This window comes from Lepeophtheirus salmonis, chromosome 3, assembly GCF_016086655.4.
Source record: "Lepeophtheirus salmonis chromosome 3, UVic_Lsal_1.4, whole genome shotgun sequence".
Taxonomy (NCBI): domain Eukaryota; kingdom Metazoa; phylum Arthropoda; class Copepoda; order Siphonostomatoida; family Caligidae; genus Lepeophtheirus; species Lepeophtheirus salmonis.
Window position 1 is genome coordinate 49,912,333 of NC_052133.2, and position 27,941 is coordinate 49,940,273.

At 32.4% G+C, this 27,941-nt stretch overlaps 2 protein-coding genes across 5 annotated transcripts; one reads left to right on the forward strand and one right to left on the reverse strand.

The window, feature by feature from the left end:
- The first annotated feature begins 14,940 nt into the window (after positions 1-14,940).
- LOC121115312 (Glutamate oxaloacetate transaminase 1) lies at positions 14,941-16,520 on the forward strand. The gene is given in 4 exon segments (XM_040709537.2): positions 14,941-15,050; positions 15,052-15,544; positions 15,611-15,928; positions 15,985-16,520. Coding segments are annotated over 4 exon segments (1,230 nt in total). The 5' UTR covers positions 14,941-14,966; the 3' UTR covers positions 16,320-16,520.
- Positions 16,521-17,461: 941 nt separating this feature from the next.
- On the reverse strand, positions 17,462-27,716 carry Eb1 (microtubule-associated protein RP/EB family member 1). 4 transcript variants are annotated; one of them, XM_040709540.2, is made up of 6 exons: positions 27,363-27,716; positions 21,974-22,190; positions 21,799-21,905; positions 19,001-19,256; positions 18,338-18,606; positions 17,462-18,182 (listed from the first exon to the last, which is right to left on the reverse strand). In XM_040709540.2, the coding sequence occupies exons 2-6, from the start codon at positions 22,131-22,133 to the stop codon at positions 18,123-18,125; spliced, it is 852 nt and encodes a 283-aa protein (XP_040565474.1). In that variant the 5' UTR covers positions 22,134-22,190; positions 27,363-27,716; the 3' UTR covers positions 17,462-18,122. The 4 variants fall into 4 exon arrangements, with proteins under 4 accessions (XP_040565474.1, XP_040565472.1, XP_071743569.1 ...); XM_040709538.2 differs by lacking the exon at positions 27,363-27,716 and adding an exon at positions 22,710-22,934; XM_071887468.1 differs by having other exon boundaries at positions 17,703-18,248; positions 27,363-27,566.
- Between the last annotated feature and the right edge of the window lie 225 nt (positions 27,717-27,941).

The following is a 27,941-nucleotide window of genomic DNA, read 5'->3' on the forward strand; positions in this document are numbered from 1 at the left end:
TATATTCAGAGTGGGGACCCAAACTTGCACTAGAATGAACAAATGACGGAAAACATGATATATATGGAGTCCAGAAAATACAACTCAAAAAAAGCAATTTGTGGTATGTTTAAATACTATATTTTTATTCAATATGTCCTCCATCACAAGCAATAACAGCCTCAACACGCCGGCGAACAGATTGACAGCTCTTGACGATGAAGTCTGCATCCATGGCGTACCACGCTATCATGATGGCAGCTCGGAGCGAATCCAAAGTTGGATGAGAGGTACAGCAAACATTCTTCTCCAAGACTCCCCAGACTGCAAAGTTCAGGGGGGTTGAGATCAGTGCTGGAGGAGGGCCAGAAGTCAGCCATATTGTTACTACAGAAGTTCTGGTTCTTCTTGGCACTTTCTTGCGTCCAGTCATAATTCCCCTCAGGATAGGTGCTCTTCAGCCACGGTAAAACAGCATGATTCAGTACCTTGTAGTATTCTTCCGAGCTCACTCTTTCTCCTACCTTGAAAAAGTACAACGGCATCTTCTTTCCATCACTGGCGATGACGCCCAGGACCATCACTTGAGCTGGATTCTTGGTACGGATGACTTGAAGCTTCTCTTTTGTTTCCGCAAGGGGCTGATCATTCTCAGCAGCGTCCAGCGTGAAGATCTTCTTGTCCGAGTAAATCTGGACTCTGTCGTCATTCTTTTCAAGGTAAGAGAGCACACTTTTGCACTTGTCAAGCCTCCGCTGTTTCATGGCGTCAGAGAGGAGATGCTTCGTTGTCCGTACATGTGATTTCAGCCCCAAGTTGTCCTGAACGGCCTTACGCATGGTCTTGGGGTCGACATCCATCTTCTTGGATATCTGGCGGATTGAGGCCGTGGGGTCTTCCTTGATCTTGGCTACCACATCAGCTATGAAGCCCGCGGAACGCTTCAAGTTGTGGCCACCACTACCAGAAGCCCTTTCAACGCCATTCCCATTCTTAATGGACTTTTTGATGTTGTAGGCGGTCCGGATGGAGATGCCAACGGTCTCTGCAGCCTTCTCAGTACTGACACCGGCGCGGAGGAGATCGTACACGAGTTGCCGCTTTTGTTGTTGCTCCGACATCTGTAGTCTTAAGAGACATACAAGCTTGTTTATTATTGTTTCAGCTGTCCTTTGGTTGCGTTTTGAAACCTCGTAGTGAAAAGTAACGGGGATGTATAAAATCGTAATTAAATGCTACTACAGGCTTTGGGCCTCCACTCTGTTTTCATTCACAATTATCTAATATTTAATTATAATGGTTTTCATTAACCCATAGGAACAAAAATATTCATTTCCAGTATTTTTAGATGTCTTTACTATTAATATATATAAATCTAGATATACTTTTCTAACTTGTCTAACAAATCAAAATTTATATTCTACTATTTTTTTGTTTTTGTGCAATTTCGATAAATGAATCAATTGTTATTATATATAATAATTAACAGAAGGGAAAACAATCATCTTGTTTTGAATTATGCTTCTTAGGAATATATTTTTATTTCAATGAATAATCTATGCAATTAATGGAAGGATTCTTTGTCACACACCTTAAGGAATAATATATATAATAATTTTTGAATTTAATTGTGTGTTTCTTTATTTTTAGCACCCTTTACTGCGATTGAATATGTTTCCTTTTTTCAATTTTAATAGCTTTTTATAGGGTTGGTATTATTTGATGAGTTTAGGCTTTTAATCAACTATTCTATGCCTTTTTGTTTTTCTGTACTCTTACAATATTAGTTATATGTTGAATATCTGAGAATGTGCATACTATAAATGTAGCACTTAATATGGACTAATGTTGTATCAGTCCTTATTTATTGAGTCAAGTCTTAGGACCCTCAGTCTTTCGGACTGTCAGTACTAGACCTGATTAAAAATCGAAGAAATAAAGTTGAGTGACGTCATCAAGTCCCGAATTTATAAGTTTTAGGACTGATATACAGGACTGAACTGGACCAGACCAAGAAACTGCTATTCTTCAGATAAAAAATTGACTATATCCGGATTTTTCTTATATCCGAAGTATATAAAAACCAGTTTTTAGATACTTATGTAAATATGTCATTTTGAAACTCCTCATTTCGAGGCAAACATGGTATGATTAAATCCCGTTTTTAATAGATTATCTAAGATTTTAACTTATCTTTCAGCGAATGTGTTTTTAGGGGGCACTCATGAATCATGATATGTATCCCTAGAGAACGTTTCCATTGACGTCATAAATTGCAAAATAATTGAAGAAAACGCCATTTTATTGGACCTCAAAGGGGATATTTTTGCTACATGATATGGTCAAATTTATTATAAACCTTCATAAAACTCCATCAAATACCTTTATAATATTAAAAAAACTTAATATTTTTAGTGAATACAACTTAATGCCAATGATGAACCATTATGATATTTGAATTAAATCAAAGTAATATGTACTGAAAATCCCTAAAAATCATTAGATTTTGTATTTTTGTATCGATTAGGGACGAGAAAAGTAGAATATTTGGAGAAATATATTTTACTCTTTCCATTATAATAGATAATTTTTATCTCCATCACGAAAATAAGATTGTACAACGATGTAATAACATATTTTTAATACATTTTAGGCTCAGATATATAATTGAGGCAATTGAGGTATAAAATATTTATAGACTGTGAGGTTTAAGTCCTTATAATTGTTGGTTCCGTTTTGACATTCAATAGTTCATTATTTTTGTTAATATTAATTAAAAAAGGGTTTCCATTGTGATAAAATTTGGTTTGTAGGCCCCCAAAATGGACGACATCAAAATTGTGAGGTAATGTTTTAAAAATGGTGGCGTCTCATGGGAATTATTTATTTTCATAAATTTCTATTAAGATGACTTTATGCTGATTTTTTACTTTGTGTTTCTTCTATGCAAAGTATTATAAGCATAAAAATTGCGATTTGAGAAAACGTTAACTATTAATGTATTTTTATTATATCCGGATTTGACTGTATTATATTTTTGATTGTATGTTTTTTGGAGCAACATATGCTTTTAAAAATATTAACGGAATAAATCAGCTTAAACCGGGGGTAGGCAACCTTTGAGACATGGAGTGCCAAATTCAACAATTATAATCAATGAGTGTGCTACTATCAACAATATTGGTAAAAAACACACACGAACTACGGGAATATGTTCTAATTTGAACGTGCCAATGAATATGGATAGGTTGCCGACCCTTGCCTTAAACTAAAGTTCCTGAACCTGGAAGAAAACATTAGGTATAACTTTTTATAAAGACTAATTCAAATTCAGTACATTATATTATGAAGTTTCAGGAGTTATTAAGATATTTTTCCTATTTAAATTAGGCTAATGTAATTGAAATAAAATGTCAACAAAATAGTATGTGGTTTGTTTCAAAAATTGTTTACAATTTTTATCTCTGCTTACGACATATTTTTTCTTGATTTACTTGTTTCTTTGGATTAAGATGTTGATTTTCCTCCATGGAAAATTCATTTAAAACATGGGAAATTCTTCATATAATAATTGATATTAGGCCAATTTTTGGTTAAGCAACGGGCAAAGTAGAAGTGTGTCTCATAACCTTATGGACCTTTCATAATTACCTATATCGTTGAGCCTTTAGATTGATGTTTTCTCTAGTATCGGGCAAAGAAGCAACGTAGAACCTGAAATCATACTCTACAAAATCAACAATAAACGATGCAGACAATAGGAAATACAGTAATGAGGCATAGTTCTAATTTGCCCGTTGTTCCAGCATAAATCCATCTATTGTTTCCTTTTTTTTTCAAATTGAACTTCTACACAAAACGCTAAGCTTAAACATAACTAACTGTCGTATCAAAATGTAGGCTAGTATTTAGATGAAAATAATTTACAAAGGATATCAATTTTTTTAGTAATGTACGAAAAAGTCTGATACACCCATTCGACCCCACACATTAGATCAAAAAGTGTATCCAACTTTGTTTCTTTAATTAAAACTTTCTAAATTATTTTTTGATTACATAATATTAATGCTCCCTAGGTGAAATTGGTAGCTAAGACATTTAATGCTAACAAAGTTACCCCAATTTCTTGGAACAAGCCTCTAAACACAAAAATGCAGTCATTAGACCCTACTCTAATAGCTAGGGAAAATTAAAAAAAACCTGTTTAGATTGTCATCAAGAAAAAGTCAATCCCGCTATCTAGGAGATATTTTATACACCTCTAGTAATATACTTACAGATTCAAATACATGGGAATACATGAGAGGAGGGCAACTTATCTGTAATGATTAAAATCCGGTGTATTTTTTGCTTGCCCCCTTTTTTTTAAAATAGGTAATCTGAAGAATAAATTTTAATTTCCTCAGGTGTTGTCAAAATTATTTAACTCCTGCCTTGTTAACTTCCTTTTCTACTAAATTTAATTATATTCAAAACCTGATTCAACATTTATGTCTGATCATAAAAGACGGAGAGTAACCTTGAGGATTTGTTGCGGAATGATCATTCTAAGTCCTTGTTGGACTCAGAGTAGAATTAAGGATCGACATTGGAGTAACTCTTGCAAATATTTATATTTCCTTTTCCCCCATCTCCCTTGTCACAGCTGATTGTAGCTGACCTAATGAAACGTCATGACAGCTTAGCTGCTCTCCAAAATATTCTTCAAATTGTCTGGGTTACCACTAGTGTTGGGTTTCGGTTTTAGGGTTCGGATGATTTTTAATCCTGTAATCTCTTATATGTATAAAGTATTTCTTCTAGAACATATCGTGTACTGTTGATATTAAAAAAAAAAAAATAGGACGGTTGATCAAGAAAGAAGAAAATAAATTTGTTCTCTCATGTCAAAATCAAGAGGTTCTGTGATTTAAAATGAACCTTGTTCCGAGGAGAGAAAATGTCACAAAATTTTTTTTTGGAAGCACTTTAGTTAGCTTCCAAAATTTATTTTTTGTTGTATTTTCTGTACTCCAATCAAAGTTCATTTTAAATCACAAAACCTCTTGATTTGGAAATGAAGAATTGTTGAGGTTTGAAGATTATAATATGAAAAGTCCTTAAGAATATATAGTCTATTGGTCCGTTCCAAACTTATAAACGTATATTTACAAAATATCGATAAATATGTTAACTTGCCTTTAAACTTATAACTCTGCAACGAATCTTCAGCCTCAGATTTCGTATTCACGCACTAGTGATAAGTGATTACTTTATATTTAAATGTTCTTTATTAAAGAACAATGATTGGAAAATAAAAAAGAGCATCTTCCATTGTCATATTTTTAACCTATAAATGTACCTTCACGTAATATAAATCTTGTTTTCAATTTTTATTATTTAGTGACAGTGGTTATTGAAAAATTTAAAAAAAATATAAATAGTTACTCAAAATATTTAAAGTTTTTGTTAATCATTTTTTGTAGAATCTTTTGAGGAAGTAAGGTTCAAATTCGTGAATGGCCATGCCTTATGAATTTATTTGCCTGAGAAGTTATGGGGGATGTTAAAATACTCCACCTATATTTTCATAAAGGGAAATGAAAAATATTTTGGGTTGGTGAAAAATATTAAGATGTAGTTCTAATATATGGGGGGGGGTCATGGATGTTTCTATACAGGAGGTTAAGGTCAAATCTTTAAATTGCCACTGAGACCACATTTTTCTGCGGATTTATTATAAAGTTGGCTGGAATTATACACACGAATATTGAAATAGAGCTCATTTGATATATCCGCCTCCAGTATCAGTCACACACTGGATCCGGATGCGATAGGACTAGCAGGCGTTAACGAAGTAGTTCCTCGGCTTGTTGTCTTATCTCCTTGACGAAATAAATTAGAGAGTCCTTGATGGCATTATATGTTCGATTTGTTTTCGATTCAACGTAGCCCCAAACAAGCAAAGTAACCTGTCAGATTAAGATACGGACTGCTGGGCGGCCATATTTCCTTCCCAATGAAGTCAGAGCAGTGCTCACTCAGCCACTTCAGCGTCCTGTCTGAGACATGACAATGTGCTGAATCTTGTACGAATCTATTGCACGGTCCGGATTAGCACGTCAGTCACATTTGATATCTCCTGATTTGAAATCTCCATGTTGTTGTGGATAAAAATCATCGTCGCAGTGCAACGCTGTTGTTTCTCTTCAAACTCAATATTTTTTATATCTGGGTTATTATTTTGAAAAAATTTAAAAATGATTTTTTTTTGCTCTGCTGCATAATTGATCCTTAAAATAAAAATCTATGATTAAATGTTTTCTTCCGAATGAAATAATATTGTAGCAAAAAAACAAACTATTCAATTCAGAGGGGGGACTACATGCCTTTTAGCCATCCACCCCCCTTTGCAGACACCCCTGCACAGTCAAATCCCTATCAATTTCATAAAACGGATTAATTTTGAAGCATTATGTATATATTTATAAACTTATTTCCATGTGTTTAGGATTTTTATGCCTATTTTTTCCATTTCTAATATTGAAGTTTGGTTGATTGGTTGACAATTTATGTGTTTAACGTATGTTGGTATGAAATCAATCATAAAAATAGGATCTAAAAAAGATATTTGTAAGTGTGACACTTATAAATCTTCAATAACATCAATTCAGCTTATTTTTTCATAGGGTGTCATCGATTAGTTGTAAAGGAATTACTCTGGATGGAAGGTTTGGGTCTCATCTTGTCTGGCTCTGGCCTAGACCAAACCCACCTATGGACTGGACTGAATAAATCAGGACAACACGAGTACTCTGTATTTGGTTATTAGCTGTCAATTCTTCCGCTTCTTTAGCACTTATCAGTGTTGTGAATGGTGATTGGTTGGATTTGAATGACTTAGATCAGATTGTTAAGCTGTGAGCCATCCCTAACTAGTATTGAATTATGATTCCATAGTTTGAAAGAGGAATTGGAAAACTAACAACTGACTTTGGGCACTTTTATTGTTTCTTTTTGGGGGAAAGGTTACGATATAACTCAAAAATTAGAAAATTTTGAAAGCCGTTTTCACTTCTCCATATTTTTATGGCAAACTTTTGAATCAAAAGTTGGTAATTCAACAATTTTCTACACTTTTTATTCTATATATCCCTCCATTCTGAGCGATGGCTTCAATACGGGGATGAATAGAAGCACAGCTGGTCTTGATAAAGTCCGAGGACAAGTTGTTCCACTCCTCCGTGATCACACGCCCTTCAGGGCATCGACATTCGGATGAGAAGTTTTGTTTGGCTTGCTCTCCAAGACAAAACAAACAGCGAATTACAGGGGTTAAACATCGGTTAAGGACGAACGCCAGAATCTGTCGGACAGAATGCATTTTCCCGCAGAAATACTGCAAGTTCTTGGACGTTTGTGCCGGTGCACCGTCTTGGGTAAACACATAGTTGTCCTTGGAGAACGTACTCTTCAACCATGGCAGGACATTGTACCTGAGGACCTTGTAGTAGAAGTCCATCTTAACTTTTTCGTTGGCACAGAAGAAGAAGCAGGGAGGTATCTTACTCCTGTCGGACGCCGTGGACCATGCCCTGAGCATGATGTTTGTTCCTGAAAGTTCCCTCGCCCTGAGCTCTTGATTCAGCCACGAAGCGAGCATTTTTCCTGTTCAGAACAGCATTAACTTATCGACTATTGTGTGGAGGAGATCGCACACTCTCTGCCGTTTTGTTTGTTGCTCGGACATTTTTTATTGCACAAAAACAAAGCCAACATCAAATTGTAGCTTTTTGTCAGCCTTTCGAATGGTGCCAAGTACAAAATTGTCAGATTTTTACAACTGAGGCTAGACGACAACATGGCCGATTGATTAATTAATTATTTAACATACTTATAAGAGTTCTGAGCGTTGATTTGTAGTACTCAAATCATTTCTTCTTAAGCTGTGAAAATCCTAACAATAGATAAATCTGGGGAGAGTGCACTTTGTTACCTTTATTGTATCTGACAACCTTTTCTCCAAAAAGAAACCGAAAAAGAGTCCCAAAATCCCTTGGTAGTTGTTAAGCTCTTCCCAACTTTGAAATTACAATTCAATAATTGTTCAAAGCTTTTTATGTAGATTTAGGGGTACGTTTATTTGAAAGCTATATATCACTTATCTTAAAATAAATACAGATGATAGATTGTAGTTTTTCTGGGATTTTAAATTAAATCTTCGCATTTTTCGTCTTTCTGTCGAACTCACATTGCTTTAAGTTGATGAAAATTAACAAGACACGTTGCATCTCTTTAGTTTCAACAGTGAGAAATGTAAATTACAGTATCACAAATATCGACGAGGACTCTCTAATAATTATTAGGGTTGAGTAGTTTGTAATGAAACAAAGAGCGCGAGGAGAAAGCCTGAGCGAGACATATGGTTCACTTGAACTAAAACCCTTCTTAATATTAGCAGCCTGTTATATGATTTTGGAAAGAGAAAATGAATTATAAAGAGGTGTTTCTACATTTAAAATTGCATTAGTGCAAAGAAAATATTGTAATTATAATTAAATTCATAAATATTTATTTTAATATGACTTTATTAAACAATTTTCAACAAAGATAGGCAAGAAGCAGTGATGAAAATCCGGTGTATTTTTTTTAGCTGGCCCGTTTTTTTGGAATTGATGGTCTGAAGAAAGAATTTTATTTTCCTTAGCAGTTGTCATTATTATTTAATTGCTGAGTACGAGTAGTGAACATCCTTTTCTGAATATATTCAATTATATTGGAAACAACCTGATTGGACGTTCGTGTGTGCCCAATTAAGACGGATCATAACCCTGAGGATTTTATGCAAAGATTTTTCCTTTTTGGACTCAGAGTAGAATTGAGGATCGACATTGGAGTAATTCCTACAAATATCCTTTTCTCCTTCCTCCCTTGTCACAGCTGATCGTAGCTGATCAATGAAACGTCATGAGCATTATTCTTTCCCTCCTCCAAAAATTTCTTGATATTGTCAGAGTTACCATATTGATTTTCGGTTTATTTTTTAACATGCCCATTCTACACTAGATTTTCATCATTAGCAATACAAAGACATCTTCTACTCTAGGCCGTGAATGACTCACACAACCTCTTGAAAGTGCGTGCTGTTTTTTTAGTTACATAATACATTTCATGCATAGATGTGAAGTGAAGAAAATATTAATCAGTTTATTCGGTCATCAATTAATGAATTATAATTATAACTGACTAATCAGAATTAAGAGACTCGGACACGGTGTTTAGTTATAATAGTAAGGGGGGAGGGGCGATAATAAGTCTTTGATGTTTATATGTTTATTTTATTTAATTAGATTTTTTAGAAAGACCTTTCCATGAAGAATTGTTTGCAGTTGAATAGAATAGTCTTCAGTTTAAGTTTTATATTATTCAGGTGTCTTGGCTCAAGAATAATTCTAATGGTGAATAAATGAGGGAGTCTAAGAAGAGTGCTAAATTGAGGCACGAGGGTGAATTGTAGTTTTTAATTAGAATTAAAATTCTTATTGAATTGGGACTTCAAACTCCAAGAGTACTCGATTTGGACTAGAAAATAGAAATTTCAGATTTGACGAGATCTCAATGTGAAAAACTCGTAACTCAACTAGAATTCATCGTCGGATTGATAAGGTTCCTATTTTAATAAGACTCCAGGCTCAACACTCACCAACTTATGTACCCAAAAACTCTCGACTTAGCGTATTTGGAGATATTGGACTTTACTTTTGAGACTTGTCTAGAGCTTATCTCTCAATAATGGATATTCTAATAGTGGTCTTAAAAATTACTTGTTACCAATATGAAAAATATACTGCAATTAATAAGTATTGGCTAAATATGATCAATAATTAAATTAAGGCCATAATTTAGCACATAAATTGCCTTCAAGACCTTTACAATAGACCTTATGGCAGCTGACGATTTTAAGCCAATCAGCAAAGAGAAGGAAAAATAATTTCTTATTCTATTTGGTGTCCACTCTTTCCCTTGGGTCCTTTAGGTCTCCTAATAATTAGATAAATGTTTTGGAAGAAAGGAGATTAGCTGTCAGTCTATTAATTAAAATGATATGATATTGGAAAGGAAGCAATTTTTTGTAGCTTCTAACTCAATTAGTATTTTTATTTTATTTTCCAAAGCTGTTATCATTATTCTATTATGCTCGAACAGAGATCAATATTAAGCTATCACTAGTGCGTGAAAGACAAAAATTAATCCTGAGGATTTGTTATGTAGTCCTTCTCCGATTCGGAGTAGAATCATATTATTCTCAACTATGGCCATGACCTTTCAAACCATGACAGTTCCTAAAATAAAAATTTAATATCAGCTGTATAATATAAGAGAGCATGCCTCAACATACCAATTCAGCCTTAGATGAAGTTTGTAACTTCAATTTATTTTTTAATTTTCTAGATCATTTTTTAATTATATATTCATACTTTCTAGATGAAATTAATAGCTAAGGGATGTAATGCTAACTTTTAGAAATTTAAGACAATTTCTTGGGACAAGTCTCCAAACGCAATAATACAGCCATTAGATCCCACCCTACCCAAATAGCTTTGGAAAATAATAAAAAAGTATGTTCAGTTTGCCGACAAGAAAAAGCCGTTGCAGCTTTCTAGGACCTATTTTCTTCACCTCTAGTACCCTGTTGGTATGATAAAAAGAGAAAACAAAAACGACGTGTAGGATGTTGACCCTCAATTCTCTCCGAATCTAACAAGGACCATAGATATAACCGTGGAATTCTAGACACATAATATAGAAATATTTAACTATTATTCGTATAAATTGCATGACTCTGTTTTCAAATTCAATTGAAAGGAAGCTCCATAGAAAAAATAAATATATTTATTTCTCTATCGGAAGTAGCTTTTAAATTAGTAATAATTGATTTACACTCCGTGTCGACGTACTAATCTTAGTGTAAAATCACCCTATTTAATATAAAAAAAAGTTTGACACGTTGACAATATTTGTACATATTAAATATTTAAAAATTAAACTTTTGACTTGTAAAAAGGGTATTATGGGAATACTTGCGGTAGAAATCCCCCTTTGAAGACACACACTTTCTCTATTCTAATATCCCTACATTTAGAACATTCTGATTAAAATTGAGAATAAGCTTAAAGTCCTTTATACCTTTTCTCAGAGACAAATTTAACAGGAGGAGGCAATTTATTGTAAATATTATCCTTTCTAACAAGATTATAGATTTTTAAAATTTGTAATCATGTAATCATAACCCTAATAGTATCATATATATAATTTTACCTCTAAAATGTGAGCCTAATGAAGGAAGGTTTTTCTAGGTGGATTTTTCCTTGAATAATAACATCAACGAATCATCAAAAACTGTTGTGCAATCTAACTAGAACCCAATTTTTCTGTTTTTATTTCATATCAGTTAAGAAAAATGAGCCATTTTCACGAAAAAAATGTCAAAATGAGTAGTTTTTCCCAAAAAGGTCAAAAATAACGTTTTTTTGAGCTATTGGGAGATCGCTCACAAATCCTCAGTCTATTAATAACTATTCTCTAAATAATAATTAATAGTTGGCAACAAGAAAATACAGAAAAATAAAAAGCTAGTCATTATATTGGCTAAAAATGGACTAAATATATGTACGTACTAACTGATTTTATGCCTTTTTCTTTTTTGATGAAAGGTTGTTTAATATTATTAAGATAACGATGTAACGAATGTCTCACTCCTTACAAAGACTGGTGTGAACAGCTATTGCTTACTCACTATATAATATGACTGTAGAAAAATTGACTCAGGGAACTTCATTAGGAGTAAATAATACGATAATAAATTACTCATCGAGTTAGCAACAAGTGCAGAGCTCATGTTGATGAATGCATCATATTCATAACAATAATATGTAGTAACAGCATATAAGTAAATGAACAATAAATAGATAAGGTTCATTTACATCTTGAATCGCATACGTGGCAAGAGAAAAGATGATTTTTGTCGCAATAATAGCTGATTACATTTGTATTCTTCCACAAATTAATTTCAAGAGCTATTAGCAAATTATTCTTATAAGCCCATTGGGTGTTCCGCAAATCCCACCTAAAGTAGCAAAATTCATTTTCACAATAATTAAATAGAAATTGACAGATTTTATTTGAAAGTTGACTTATCCGGCCCAATGGGAGTATTTAAAATCGAATAAAATTTTAATCTAAACTTAAAACTCTGGTCTATCTTCCCTCATCCCACAAATTCGAATAATAATCCTATAATTTACTCAAATATGTCTATGGAATATCTAGTTGTATAAAGTTAAAAAAATATATATTGAACTTTTATCATTTTCTTGATTTTATGTTGACACCACATATTTGCCACTGTATCCATCACCGGACAATATTTTTATTTATAGAAAAATGAATAGCAGGTCGCAGTTCTTTCAAAGAGTATGTATAATACCCATATACTGGCTAGTAAGGAGTATATATTTTCTAGGGATCGCTCTTCCTAACAATAAATATACTACAGTACCCATATATTCACTAGCATGTAGCAATGTAGTATGGAATATCGTGTTATCGTATGCAAGCTAAGCGTCTAGATGTGGCAATAAGTTGATAATATTTCATAAGGGATTAGTCTAGTATTTTCATTTCCTTGGAGGAGTTGTGTCGTCCTATATGTTGCCTATGCCATTAATTAACAGCGTTTATCTCCATTAATTCTTCAAGTAAGGAGTACTTCATTTCTCTGCTACGTCCTAGAATCAATATCGTTCATTCAATAACTGGAAAATCTATCCAAAATATCATATCAATATCAACAATCTCCCTGTTGTTTACAAAATATTCCATTCGGTGATCCATGGTGTCACATACATCTACAAACCTCTTGCTGAAAATAATTGAATGAACGACTTTGATAAAGGGCATCTTGGAAAAACATTTGGGCACTTTTAGCATCTTGTATTCTTAGTTAATTATTTTACTTACATATATCATTTAGTGACTGACTGTGTGTTTTTGATGTTTTGCCCAAGAAAAGAAAGTTAGAAGCACTCAATCTGTGAGAACTCATTTACTCGAATTGCATCATTTCCTTCTCGGAAATCTAAGAAGAAGTAATTTTTATTGATCCCTTGGTAAGTTCAAATGCTTTGATTAAAGAAACAATTCAATACCTAATATTTACATATAATAATATATCTCTTATCTCTAAAATATTTTCCGTTTGTCCCGTCATTATATTAATGTGTCAAATCATTATTTTAAAACTTCATTTGTGTTATCTGGATTCAACCTATTCCCGATAATATTTTGATATAATGTATCTCATATATTTATCAAGGAATTCGTCTACAGCCTAGAATCTATAACCGTCCTTTTCTGTATGAATAAAGAAGTGAGCATCCTATGTGGGCCTTGTATTAGTGTATTTCTAGAGGATGATGTAATCTACTATTTGGCAAATATAATATGTATAATATCTAAAGAGAAATCTCTGTAAAGAATATAATATCCATTTGAAAACTTTTGATTCTTGGAAGAGCTTCCTCTTCCTCACGAACGATTACAATTTATTTATTTCTCTTTGCATTCAATGAATGGTTATTATAAACTTTCTCTAAAGAGTTCCAAGCTGCTTCTTACTCGCAATATGCAAAATGTTTAAGTAATATTGAACTGTATCATATTTAGTTTTAAAAAAATTATATTATTCATCCTTCTTGAGAATACGATATTACATAAATCATTGTATCAATTGTGTGCGATAATCTACATAGTAACTCAATGTATTTATGTAACACTTCTTAAAATCATAACTTTATGAATGTAGCAACGTTCTCTCTCAAGTTAGTTTTGAATGGAACGTGTACGTTCTGTCTATAGTAGGTTAGCTTATATGTAAATCGTATGTTTGTAAGTGTGTTTCCTCATACCGTACAAAGACCTTGTATGATTAATATAATATAAGTAACGCGTAAAGTGCCTGTAACGCTCTTTAATAGCCGATCATGATTATAGTTTTCTACAGGAAGAAATTATCACTTCTAATACTTAAGCCGTGCTTCTAAGATACTCTTAGAAATATTTATAATATACGTTATCATTATAAAAATAGTGATTGAATGAACCTTTATAGAACTTCATTTCTCTTAAAAAGCTTGCGAAGGCTTTCTTTTTTTGCACTTATTAGTTAAAGGATCAGCTGATCATTTGAAGAAAATTAACGTATAACATCCCATCAAATCCCTTTAAGGTGCGCATCTATAATTAATTACTCCGTACAATTACTACTGTTGTTAAGGTATTGTCTTTAGAAATTTGATTCGTAGTTCAAAATGTTTTATAGGTTGTGTGCGAGTGATTAAAAATTTGAGCCTTAGCAGATTGCGCAATTTATAATTTGTACGCCTCATTACGTTTGATTCAAGTATTGTAACACTAGTTATTTTAATTAACAACTATTATACATGCTAATCTATTAAAATCACGTATTTATGATGTATTTAAAAGTAATATAATTACTGGTGAGATTTGTAGTTTATAATGTGTCACAGAGTACGTCTTATCAATTAGTAATCGACATCAAAATAGTCAAAAATTACATCATTAATATATCTACCATCCAAGGAATATCCCATATTTGTATTATCATCTCATTACAAGTCCTACCTTAAATGAGAGTATTTAAAATGCTTCATCTCATTTTTTTTGGCAACAATTTGTACAAGATGCTTGTGTACAAGTTGCAATTTGTTCAAAATTTTCTTAAAATCGTGATATGTCATCTAAAACTAATTTGTTTTGAAGTCCTACACATTAGTTTTCCGTGATAAAGATAATTTATTTAATTTTCTTGATTAATAATTGATTAATCAAATTCAAATATTATCTTATGATAGAATCTGTAAAAAAAAATCAACTCAATAATTTTATTTCTTTTCTTTTTAGAATATATATTATAATCTCAAATCATCATGTCTCTTTTCTCTGAAGTCCCAGCCGCTCCTCCAATTGAGGTATTTAAGCTATCTAGGGATTTTCGTGAGGATCCATGCGACAAAAAAAGTAAGCCTGGGTGTTGGTGCCTATCGAGATGATGAAGGAAAGCCTTGGGTTCTTCCTGTCGTCAAAAAAATGGAGAAAAAGTTACATGAGGACATAGACAAAAATTCGATTAATCATGAATATTTGCCCATATTGGGACTTGAGCCCTTTTCAACTGCTGCAACCAAAATGCTTTTAGGAACCAATTCTAAGGCTATACAGGAGGGGCGTGCATTTGGAGTTCAATCTCTCAGTGGCACTGGAGCCCTACGTAATGGTGCAGAGTTCTGTAATAAAATGCTCAAACAAACTGTTTTCTATGTTTCAACTCCAACATGGGGCAACCATAACTCAATTTTCCTTAAATCCGGATTTCTTGAGGCTAGAAAATATCGTTATTGGAATAATGAGTCCAAGGGATTTGACTTTGAAGGAATGATGGAAGATTTAAAAAACGCTCCGGAGAATGCTGTTATTATACTCCATGCTGTTGCTCATAATCCAACAGGTACGTGTCATTCAAATGAACTGATAAGATGTGACTAATATCACGATTTGCATATATTATGAATAGGGATCGATCCTACACAAGAACAGTGGAAAGCCATAGCTGACATTATGCAAGAAAGGAAACTCTTCCCTTTCTTTGATTGTGCATATCAAGGATTTGCATCAGGAGATCTTGACAAAGATGCTTGGGCAGTGAGGTACTTTGCAGATGATCGTGGATTCGAACTCTTCTGTGCTCAATCATTTAGTAAAAACTTTGGATTATACAATGAAAGATGTGGAAATTTATCTTTTGTTCTCAAGTCTTCAGATAACATTGTTAACATTAACTCTCAATTAACTGTAATTATCAGAGGAGCATACTCAAATCCTCCTGCTCATGGTTTGTTTATAGATATTATGTTATTTAATGTAGGTACTAATTACAATGTTTTTTAGGTTGTCGAATTGTGGAAGGTGTCTTGAATGATAGTAATCTCTACAATGAGTGGAAAGAATCCATTAAAATAATGAGTGGACGTATTATGAGCATGAGACAGGGACTAAGAGAACGTCTTGAAAAATTGAATACTCCAGGAAAATGGAACCACATTACAGATCAAATTGGAATGTTTTCCTTCACGGGCATGAATCCCGATATGGTTTCTTATCTTGTCAAGGAAAAACACATTTACCTTTTGAGCAACGGAAGAATTAGCGTTGCTGGTCTAAATCCGTCTAATATTGACTACGTTGCAGAATCGATGAATGAAGCAGTGAATAAGTTCCAATAGAAATAAAGAAAAGAGAAACTCTAAATTCTTTATAGAAAATCTCATCTAATCTTGTAGTTTATTTGTAAAATATATATTTATTACCCCTCTCATAGACTTTTAGATGATGATCTTGAACTTTATGAAATAAAAGACGATCTTAAAGACACTTTGATATAGCGTGTCTCGTAATCTCATCGCAAGCTTTAATGCCGAAAATCATACCGTATAGATTATTTTCCCGCATTTTATTTATATATAGGACCCATACTTTGTGATTCAGTATTTATAGTTGATTTTTTTATCAATTGGATCAAATTCCTGTTTTTCTTATGGGATTTTGACCCATAATTTCAATACTATTTAAATTGCCCAAAATGATTTTCGTTGAATTCTCAGCTTTTGATAAGAAAGGAATAAGATGATTCAAATAGATGTAACGGATGGAAAATCATTTTATTTTATGGATGAAAAAGTATCTGAGTTAGAAAGATATCATAACTAGTCAGTAGCATTTTATATAAATAAGGCGAACTGACTATACGGCCAGACAATGCTTGCTGTAAGTAGTGTTGTGTCAGTCCTACTGAAGACAGCTTTAGTTTAGTCCTAACACATATAAAGTTAGGTCCTCAATAGATTTCTTCTTCTTTTAATTGTTCAAGTAGACGGTCAGAAGGACCGGACCCGGATCTAAGACTAGACTGAATAAATTAGGAAGACCACAACAATATTCCCTTGGATCCATCACAATTAGGTGGACAACGGTTCGCATAAGGGACGGATTACTCGTGATATATTATAGATAGGAAGTGGTTCTTAAACTTGTCGGAGTAACTGGACTCCACCAATTTCATATGTATGTTCATTGAATCCTTCTTAATTTGTCTAACGGAGCGTGTGATAATAAATTATATAATTTTCATGTGTATTTTGACCACCTCTGAGACTGGCTCATTGAACCCCTGGTGTTCGATCAAATCCAGGTTAAGAACTACTGGCTTAAACCGTCCTTGTACTATTTAATTATATGATATAATATACTAGAGTTAAAAATCTGGAAAATATTATCCAAAGCAACCTCAAAGCTTCCACACAAATGTAATTTATTTATCAAATAATAATCATTATAATTAGTAAATAAATGAAGAAGACTTTACTACTGGACGGATATAATTAACTTTATTGATTATATTAACTATAAAAGCTAGAATCAAATCTTAAAAAAAGATAGATAGAGAGAGAGAGGGGGGTGGGGATAGTAAATTTATTTACTCACTCAATTAATATGGAGACGGGGTGATTGATTAATTACAAGACCATTATTAGGTAATGAGTATGACTGGAACAACATTAGTGGTGTTTTTTTTTTTGAAGAAAAATAATATTAATAATACAACGAACTAGGGGTAAAGGATTGAATTATATCTTAATTCAATATATTTTTATTACCTTGGTGTCCTAAGTGCAGCGTTATTCAATAATAATAATAATTATAATAGTAGTAATAATAATGGTGAGAAGCTTTAATTTTTGATAATTAATTAATTAATTATTCTATCAAAATGATGTTACAACTTTTTGTTATCATTTATTTCGAAAGCGAAAAAAAAAAAGAATATTTAATAATAATAATTTTTAGAGCCACTTCAGTTTTTGAGCTCCATTTTTTTTTTTTTTTTAACTTCTTAGTTTTAATTAACCGTATTAAAAAATAAAAATATATTTTTAATATTTCAAAATATGTTTTCAAAAAACAATAGCTATGATAAGATAACCGATAAAGTAAGAGTGGTTGGTGGTAGTAATTAAAAATTTGTTTTTCTAAAACTCTTCCGCGGGAGGTGGAGGAATCTCTTCATCGTCCGGTACAGCAAATCCATCCTGGAAGAAGAGGTAGAAATTCAAGTTAGGTGGTTGTTAGAATGAGTAACTGTTGTGATTTTTTTACTATGTATTTAGGAGTAAAAAAAAAGGTCAGGATCAACTAAATACATTTTTGAGGTAAAAAATATGACAAATCAATATATTTAACTTACTTCTGTTGCGTACAGAACGGACAGAGCTTTTTGAGAGAATTCGCCACCATCTTCCTCGTGTTCTTGCGCCAATACTTCGATATCTCTGAGCTTACCGAAATAAAAATCCCTTTCTTTCTCCAAGCCTTCAATAGTAAGCTTACTTTCCATCAATTGGGCTGTTAGTTCTTCAATCTGCGCTTGAGTATTTGCTGATACTGCTGCTGAATTGTTAGCACTGCTTATTCCCCGGGATGGAGCTGCCCGGCTTGGAACACTGCTACGAGATACTAAAACAAACAATAAATTATAATAAGTACATCCATACATTAAATACCATCAAAATCACAAGTGCAACGAAGGAATAGCACATTCAAAATATATGTCAAAATCGGAACACTTGAGATGAATTAGCAATAGATTTAATAAGCTAGCAAAAACTTGAGCCAAATACACTTCCACACTTGAAAATGCAACTCTTAAAACATTTAAAACGGCACAAAATAAACTTGACATTAAAAAGAGATGGGTATTGAAAAATGAGAGTGAGTTAGTCCACTTAAAGCTCCATTTACAAATAATAAGAATACCAACGGAAAAAAAACTATGAAATAGGTGTGTGCAGCAAATGAGAAAAAATCCAGAAAAAAATAGTAATAATCAGTAGTCAAACATAATTTTTACCGGGTGAAGTTTTGGTAATTCGGCTGGTAACTGAAGGTCGGGAAGTTCTGTTGACGGATCCATTGGACGGCGGTGCTTTAGCAATTCGACTTCCCATACTTCCACCGGATACACCACCCATTTCAGCTCCACCTCTCATTGCAAGAGCATCGTATTCTTGACCACCATAATTAGCATCAAAGAACTTTTTAAACCATTGTACAAATTCAAAATTATCTTGAAAGCGCCCTTTCACCAATTTGTCCACAGGTACAATCTAATAAGTGTATAAGTTAAAAAACAAACAAAAGAAAAAATGAAAATAACCATGCAAAAAGGAAAATAAATTAAAAAAAAGATTATGGTAATTACGTTTACTTAGGAATACGAAACGAATCCTATAGAAAGAATTGTGTATATATATATATATATATTAGCGGTGAAATTCGGTACAAGACTTTAAGTGACAACTTTTTCTAGACGGATATATATCACATCATTGCTCTTATTGTATCCCGCAACCTTTCATACGAAAAGAAAAGGTACAAAATCAGTTGGTAGTTCTACAATTCTGCGCAAATTCTTCCAAACTATGCAACTATCAGATCACTGATTAGGAGAAAAGAAGCTGAATCATCAATAGCTGACAACAGATACATTGTATATTTATGTGTTAGGGAGGTAACGCCGTGACATTTCTCAAACCGTCGACCAAATTCAAATCGGTCTCTTAGGATTGGCCGAAATTTACTCGGTCCAGACCAAAGACCAAATTCATCAGCGCAACGATCAAGACCCGTCTAAAGAAAATTATAACGGTCTCGGTCCGGTCGAGAATTTTCCAGCTGAAACTACTAATATGTATATATATATACACAAGGAAAATAAAATGAAAATAATCACAAACTAAGTGCAATATGAAAATAAAAAAATCTATAGAGTAGAAACTAAAAATAAAAAAAATATACATTGGGCCTCAACTAGTGAACCAACCCTTCCATCTTCTTACTCCTTCCGAGCAAGATTAAGATATTTAGTAGTACTTTTAGTACAAATATATCACTTTCCACTTATTCGGGCTTATAATATAATTATCATCCATGATTAATTCAGACTTATTTTATGCCGTCATATCACAACATCATCCAGCTATTATCCTCTATATTTTTTTACCGTTATTATTACGTGCTCGAGTATTTGATAAGCGAGGCATTCCACATCTTGGCTTAGAATAGCCTGGCGACGAAGACGATGATGATACAGTCCCGCCACCGCTGACTCTGGAAGGATTTACTGCTGTACCACAACCACCACTGTGAGCATTAACTCCCAACTCTTCAAAGTTACGAATAGCCAATGCATCGTAGGGTGTTCCGTCATAATTTGCATCAAAAAACTTTTTAAACCACTGAACAAATTCAAAATTGTCTTGAAATCGTCCTTTCACTAATTTATCAACAGGAATTATCTAAAAAAATTCGTTGTGCAAGATATACTAAATTACTTCTTGCTTCTTTTTTTACTATTGTTTTAACTTGGATGCATATAATTATTTCAAATAAGCCGTTTTATTTAGCTTAATTAGAGCAGCTTTCAGTAGGTTAAAAAAGAGATTATATGCAACAAAGATATCTGCTATATGTGGTGTGTTAACAAAATCACGAAAAGGAAAAAATCCCAATTGATATGCACATACAGCTCAATATTTCATAGACATATTTGAGTCAGTTATAGCCTTTTTATTCAAATTTATGGGATGAGTTACGATACCCAAGCATTTTAGATTTAGTTTTGAGCCTTCATTTCATTTATGATACTTAATTTGGCCCCGAAATGGCTCCTTTCAAGCATAAAATCTCACAATTTCTCATTATTTTATTATACCGATCAATTTTGAGTAATTTAAGTGCAATTTGCTGTACTTTCAAAAGGCTAATAGTATCCTTTGTGATAGAAATAGACCATAATTCGTCGAAGAATGCAAACGCAATCCAGGCTCAATTTTGAGGAAAATCCTTCTATCTTACTTTTCTGTTGACGGGCTACAATTTTCATTGAAATTGAATACATTAGCACACATATTTCAATGTCAGGAGTATTGAGAGCAATTTGATATACGTTCATGCAAACGATGCAAAAACGACGAATGCTTATTTGTTGCTCTTAAGAATCAATAATTATTATTCCTTGTCAATCAATTAGGATAACAAATAATAATTATTTATGTAACGTAATCAATTGTCAAAATTAACATTTATGAAGGCTATGTACTATAATAAGTATATAATATTTAAAAATTAATTCAAGGGAACTATAATGTTCAAATATCATGAATTACATCATGCATCATTCAACAAGGATTTTTTTTTCTTCTTTTTTTACAAGTCATGAAACATTTGAAAGGATAAAAGTAAATATATAAAATAGTGTGATCTTCCAATTAAATCAAAATTACGTGGTGGAGTGACCTTCAAGACACAAAACGCCGATAACATTACAAATATTATTGTGAAATTGTGAAAGGTTTAATAAATTAAAAAAGTTAAGAACTCTCAGGGGCGGCGTCCACCGGGTTATATTCATTTATTTTTTTGAAAAAAATTTCAAATATTAAATTTTTCGGAGAAAAATTTCAAAAATCCATAGCTATTCACAGACAATTAAATTTTTAGTAATGATCAAAAATTTCTTAATTTGGAGGGCTACATCCCCTCCAGCCCTCCCTTTACGGACGCCCCTGACTCTAGACTAGGATGAACAAAATGTTTCATGCTCCATTTAACGTAATATTCCCTTCAGATAGACTCAATCATACTTACTTTATCAACATTAACTTTCTTAAATGCGGCTTGAAGTAATTTAAAGTTTTGGATATATTCATGTTCAAGCTGGGTCTTGAATTTAATCTTTTTAAGCTGGATACAATCTAATAAAACAAGGGGGGGAAAGTCGAATGTCATTCGTAATATATATATAAGGAAATAATTATCTTACTAGGAAAAAGCATATCCATGAACTGACAGTATGCAGATCCTGAGCATAACTCTTCAATCTTTCCATAATATGACTGAAGACAATCATTAACCCATGCAAGCATGTCATGCCTCGACAAATTGTCGGTCGTTAAATTAGTGGCATATACATTAACAGCCATTGTTTGTTTATGATCAGCAACGCCCCTATGTTGTGTTGAAAATGAAGTTGTATATCTCTGAAATTGATTCAAATAGAGGAATTAATATATTATCTATTATACAAAACTAAGTGACAAATTAATTAAGTGTATATTATATACAGAGTAGTCCAGAATGGGAGTGTCATTAACATTAACGATAGTTTTACAGAGTATTTAAGAGATTTTATAATCCTAGTAAGAAATATTGTAATTGCTTTTTATCATATGCACTTTTTCATCTGATCTGAACCCCCTTGACTTTTCAATTTAGGGTAGGTGGTCAAGAGAGAGGCCAATGCTAGAGTGTCCAGGCTCAACAAGGACAACTTGATGACAGCCAAAGAGTGTCTACTAGCTGCGAGTCAGGGATGAGGCCTCTCCACAAAGTTGTTCGAACAAGGGTAATCACATTGAATGAATGAGATATTGGTCAATAATTATAATTGTAAAACAATATATAACCTATAGATAGTATGAATACCTTTTTTCATAATATTGAGTCATTTAATGGTACTCTTAATTCGGAATCACTCTACATATAAAATAATAACTCACCATCTTTTTACTCAAATATAACAGAATCACTAATTATAATTTTCAATCGGATCCTTAGATATATATATTATATGTAATTAAGAGGCTCTTATATGTATAATATATTTAACTTATAAGGATGATAATTATTTTCGAAACTACTCATGTGTAAGTCAAAATGCAACTACCAAGAAGTTTCTATTATTTTCTTTTAAATACGCACGGAATAATAAACTTAACACAAGTGAATGAACATACGAGAAGTACTCGTGATAGGTTGGCTTTATAAATAGTTTACGTAGAGCAAATATATATATATATATATATTTTTTTTCCCAACTATTTTTTCCCGAAATTGAAATGGTAACAAATAAATTGAAACAAACCCCTTTTATTGACCATTGATCATATGTTTTCTTTTGTAATCCAAACAAATTACAGATTCGTTCCACATTATCCTAATATATGTTTATACAAAAAATGGCTTTCAAAAGACATACATTAATGGAAAAAAAACCTCTATCTCTCTTTAAAAGGCTTGATATATACATATATAATAGGAAGTTGTTACAGGAACACAAATGAAAGTTGTTGCAACTTCCAATGTTTTTTCACATCACTAATAATATGAGAAACCACGGTAGAAGTACTACAATTAAGAAGAACATGGCGTACATCCACGTTATGTACATATATTTGCTTTTAACATAAGAGGAAGACGGAAACCTAGTTCTCATACACAACATAACATTCATGAAGAAGACACACTTAATAATTTGTAAACCATCTTTCTTTATTATTTAGTTTTTTGTAATATCAATATATATTCAGGTAGAAAAAAATGTTTTCCTACCTGAAATACTTTTTTATTTTATTTGTATACCATTCGCCAAGTTTATATATTATATTAAAGTAAAGTAAACTTGTTTATTATTCATCAAATAATAGTCAGAGCAATATTTTCAGAACGTAATCGCACAATATCATCCCTTCATCATCATCAACAATAAAGAACTTGCACACAGACTATTTTTCAAGTCTCATATATATTTTTCTTTAAAAAATATAATTAAACCACAAAAAAATAATAATTGCTAATAACATCACTTTCTATCGTATGAAGACGTCAAGAGAGAAATATCAAATTAATTCACAACTCTCTATTCTCCCGTATAACTATTTACATTATAATTTACAAGTAATGGTATCATCAGAAAACGGACTTCTTCATATTTAGTCCATTATTATTTTAAAGCTTAAAATAGACTCACATATATTATTATGAAACTTAACTTCTAACAAGTCATACAATAGAGGTGCATTGACATTTATCTCGAGACGAGATAAAATGTTATTTATTTTGTACGTATTCTTATTAGATAATCCAACCTTCAAACTAACTAAATATACATATATAGAAGCATGGACAGATATGATCCGACATGGAAATTAGTGGACACTCATTTTATTAATGCCATATTTCATTAAGAATAGTTTTGTTTGGTATACCGGTATTATAATTGGACCGACAGATTTAAAACAGTACCAAATACTAAACTGTTCGTCTCTACTCCTTATGAATCCGGGTACTACCGCTAATAAATAATAAATTCAGATTTTCAGCAATCAAATGAGATATTTGTACACTTTCTTGAAGTTATGAACATCAACTTTCTGATTTTAATAACCATACCTCGATATTTAAACATGATAACAAGACTTTATAAAAATGGGTTTGAAATCTTTTAATATTAGGTTTTTAAATATATTTATACTGTTGATCTATATCTTGAATACAACGGGATTAAAAGAGTTTTGAATATTAAAAATAGCAAAAACTTCATGGACTTTTCTGAAAAATCAGAGGCTGATTAAGAAAAACTCAGGCCATATTTGGAATTAAGGGATCAAATTCTATTAAGTTTATCCTATTTCAATCTGGGACATTTTTTCTGTTAACCAACAATCCCCCCCCATAAACCGAATCAAAAATCCTTCAGAGGCCCCTGTAGGTAGTGTGGTTGTAATCAAAGTTTTGTTACTGGAGTGAAGGGTTGATTAAGAGTAACTATTGATGACGAATCCCCATTAATTAGAGCCGATAAATACTTTATGTGGATAATACTGATGGAGCATTTTCATGTAACGTCAGTATTGTTGATATCGGCCATTTAGGGGTCCTAAACAACAAAGTTTTATAGCAATGAAAACCCTTTTTGCATCCATATTAAGGAACATAATCTATTGAATGTCAAAATGGGACCAACAAATAAAAAGACTTGAACCTTTATGTCTATGAAAATTTCATCGCTATATTACCTAGTTTTATTATATATCTTGCTCTAAAATGTATTAAAAATATGTTATTACATCGTTATACAATCTTATTTCCATATTGCAGAGAATAAGTGAACTACAACAATGGAAAGAAAATACATCATTCTACGCTTTGTCCCGAATATATCCGATAAAAAATGATCAATTCTACAAATCTAGCCATTTTTAGAGATTTTCAGTATTTATTTCTTGGATTAAATTCAAATATCAGTGTTTATCATCGACATCAAGTAGTATTCAAAACATGTATCAAGTCTTTTTTTTAATTTATTAATGCCATTTGATGGAATTTAATTAAGATTGATTGGATATTTGTTTACTTTTTGGTGTAAAAATATTAACTTTGAGTCCCCAAGATGGGGTATTCCTCAATTAGGACATAAATGAAAACACTCTGCACCCATTTTTATCTCCTTTTGTTATTATTATTGCACTTTAAAGTTGCTGCATAAGAATCCGTGCGTAAGTAAGCACATCAGCGAACCCACTTTAATACCGAAAAAATTATTAAGGACCCTAGTAAATGCATGTGAGTGGATCTGAACGACATTTTTGGTTTATATTAGCGTCATTTGTATCAAAATACCGATACTAATTTTGGTACCGGAAATGGAATGAATATATTGGTATGTAACAACATTCGCCTGAATTTAAGAGGCCAATTATGCTCTACTTCCTTTAAAGGGTTATTTAAAAATATACAAACATCGTATTTATTTACATTCATAGTAATACTAGGTTGACATCCTTACTTTATAAAAGCAAAAACCCCACCAAATTTCGTATTTTGAATGAAGGAGCAATTAAAATTCATGGAGTATATTTATAAGATGTATTCCTACATAAATATTATGTCAATATTAAATAAGCATAATCGCACATATTATAATCATTTTCTCCAGAAGAATGTACACAATGCATAATAGTCACAAACGACGAATAAATTAGTGCAAATGATGATGACGAAGAATGGGAAGGATGAATAATACAAATTCCCATAAATCCTAATTAGTAATATTTGTTCAATGCTGTTTATACGGGGTGAATGATTTAAATAATATGTGAAATGAATCAAGATTTGGGGATTAAAAATAATTAATACACTGTGGACGACTACATTGAGCCATCAAAAAATTCTCATATATTTTTTTGATGATAAATTATCAATAAGTTATCATCTAGGGACGCACCAATAAACAGTTTGGCAGATTACCGATTAATTAACAGTTGTTAAAGGACCAATTATTTATTAACTTTCCAGTAAATGCCTGTGACATAGTAAAATCTCACTTAGTTACTTTCTATCTGTCGTAAGAGGGGGATACATACATGTCACTGCACAGGCGGCCTTACCTATAGTTATAGGATATGAATGATAGTTGATCCGAAAATATTATTTACATGATCTATATACAACCATATTGTACTGTAGAAATGTGGGATTTCATAGACTAATGGTTTAAATTGTTCTTAATAATAGCAAATCGCAAGCCCTAGATATTATTCTGACAATAATATTGTTCATAACCATTTGTACATTTACAATTAAGCTAAATTAAATAGATTAATCGGTGTATCTCTATTGATAACTATGACTTTCATTTACAATATAGCGTGACTTGTTTAACGGCATAATTATTTGACATCATAGATGGGGTAAAATGGAATTAATAAAAAGGACAATTTGGTCAAATACAAATTGAAATGGCAAAAAGTTGATTTGAAAACTGAAGAAAAGAAGAAAAAACGCCCCCACACACTACTTATTTATATGATAGGATCAAACCCTTTTACAATATAAGATGTAGGCGTTGTGTGTACATATATATCCACAAATAGGAACATACTTGATGTCGATGAAGCCTTTAATTTCCTTGTCAAGGAAATTAGGGGGGAAATTTATGGATTACTCATGAATATATACTTTGTGTTTTTGTCTTTTGAAGAGGGAGAGAGTTTGGAATGGAAGTAAATATGCAATGCCCGTATCATGTTACAACCCTTCTCTTCCCAATTCCTACAATGGAGACGACTTAAGAGAACTTGATCCATGTAATGCGAATAAGTAATAGACGAAGCACATGTGTAAAAAGTTCCCAATGTCCTCTAGAGGGACTGACAGACGGGCTCTTCCAAAGAAAGTGTCGCTATGGGATCCAGGGAGACGATCACGTCAGTCTCATGGAAACGGTTATTCACTAGAAAGTTAGAGAGCCCTTCTTAGAAGCGGAGACGCCCACAATCCTCCTCGATCATTATTAATATATATTCAAATTATTGGCGGAAATGAACTTCATGCTCTCACTAGTATTAAATATAATGAATCCTTGATCTTACCCAAAAGTTTGAATCACTGGTGGAATGAGAGAGCTAGAGCGAAGCGAAAGAGGGAAACGGATCGAAAATGTCTTTCCTATTGAAGAATTCCTCCGGTTTCGAGGGTTATAAAATATAGTTGAATATATTGAAGAAAAAAAAAGGTAAAAAGTTATAAGAAAAGGAAAAAAGAAGAAAAACGAGAGTCAGTCCATAGGAGCAGCTAGCAGCTTTTCTAGCAATCTACGTACAGCTAGAAAAGAAAAGAAAAAAAGGGGGGAAAGAAGAAGTCTGCTCTGGAGCTGTTAGGAGCTAAGTGTTAGCTAGCTAGGCACATTACATTACACTGTCTATACATTAACATACAATACTTACAAATAAAATAATATCTACGTACGTACGATGGAACCCGCCCTCATTTTTTTCCTCCTCCCTTTTTTTTAAAATACTTTTATTACTTTAAGCATGGCCCTTTCATCCCACCCTTTGCAGCAGCTAAGCAGTAACAGCTTAATTTACCCTTCAAAAATAATATTATTAATAAATCACGCAATATATTATGCGATGAGGCCATAGAGATGAAAAATACTGCATTTTATC

Coding starts and splice junctions, on each gene's coding strand:
- Eb1 (XM_040709538.2), bottom strand. Junction 21,906..21,973: donor CATGGATATGCTTTTTCCTA/GTAAGATAATTA, acceptor TTGTTTTATTAG/ATTGTATCCAGCTTAAAAAG. Junction 18,183..18,337: donor CCGTTCTGTACGCAACAGAA/GTAAGTTAAATA, acceptor CTCTTCTTCCAG/GATGGATTTGCTGTACCGGA.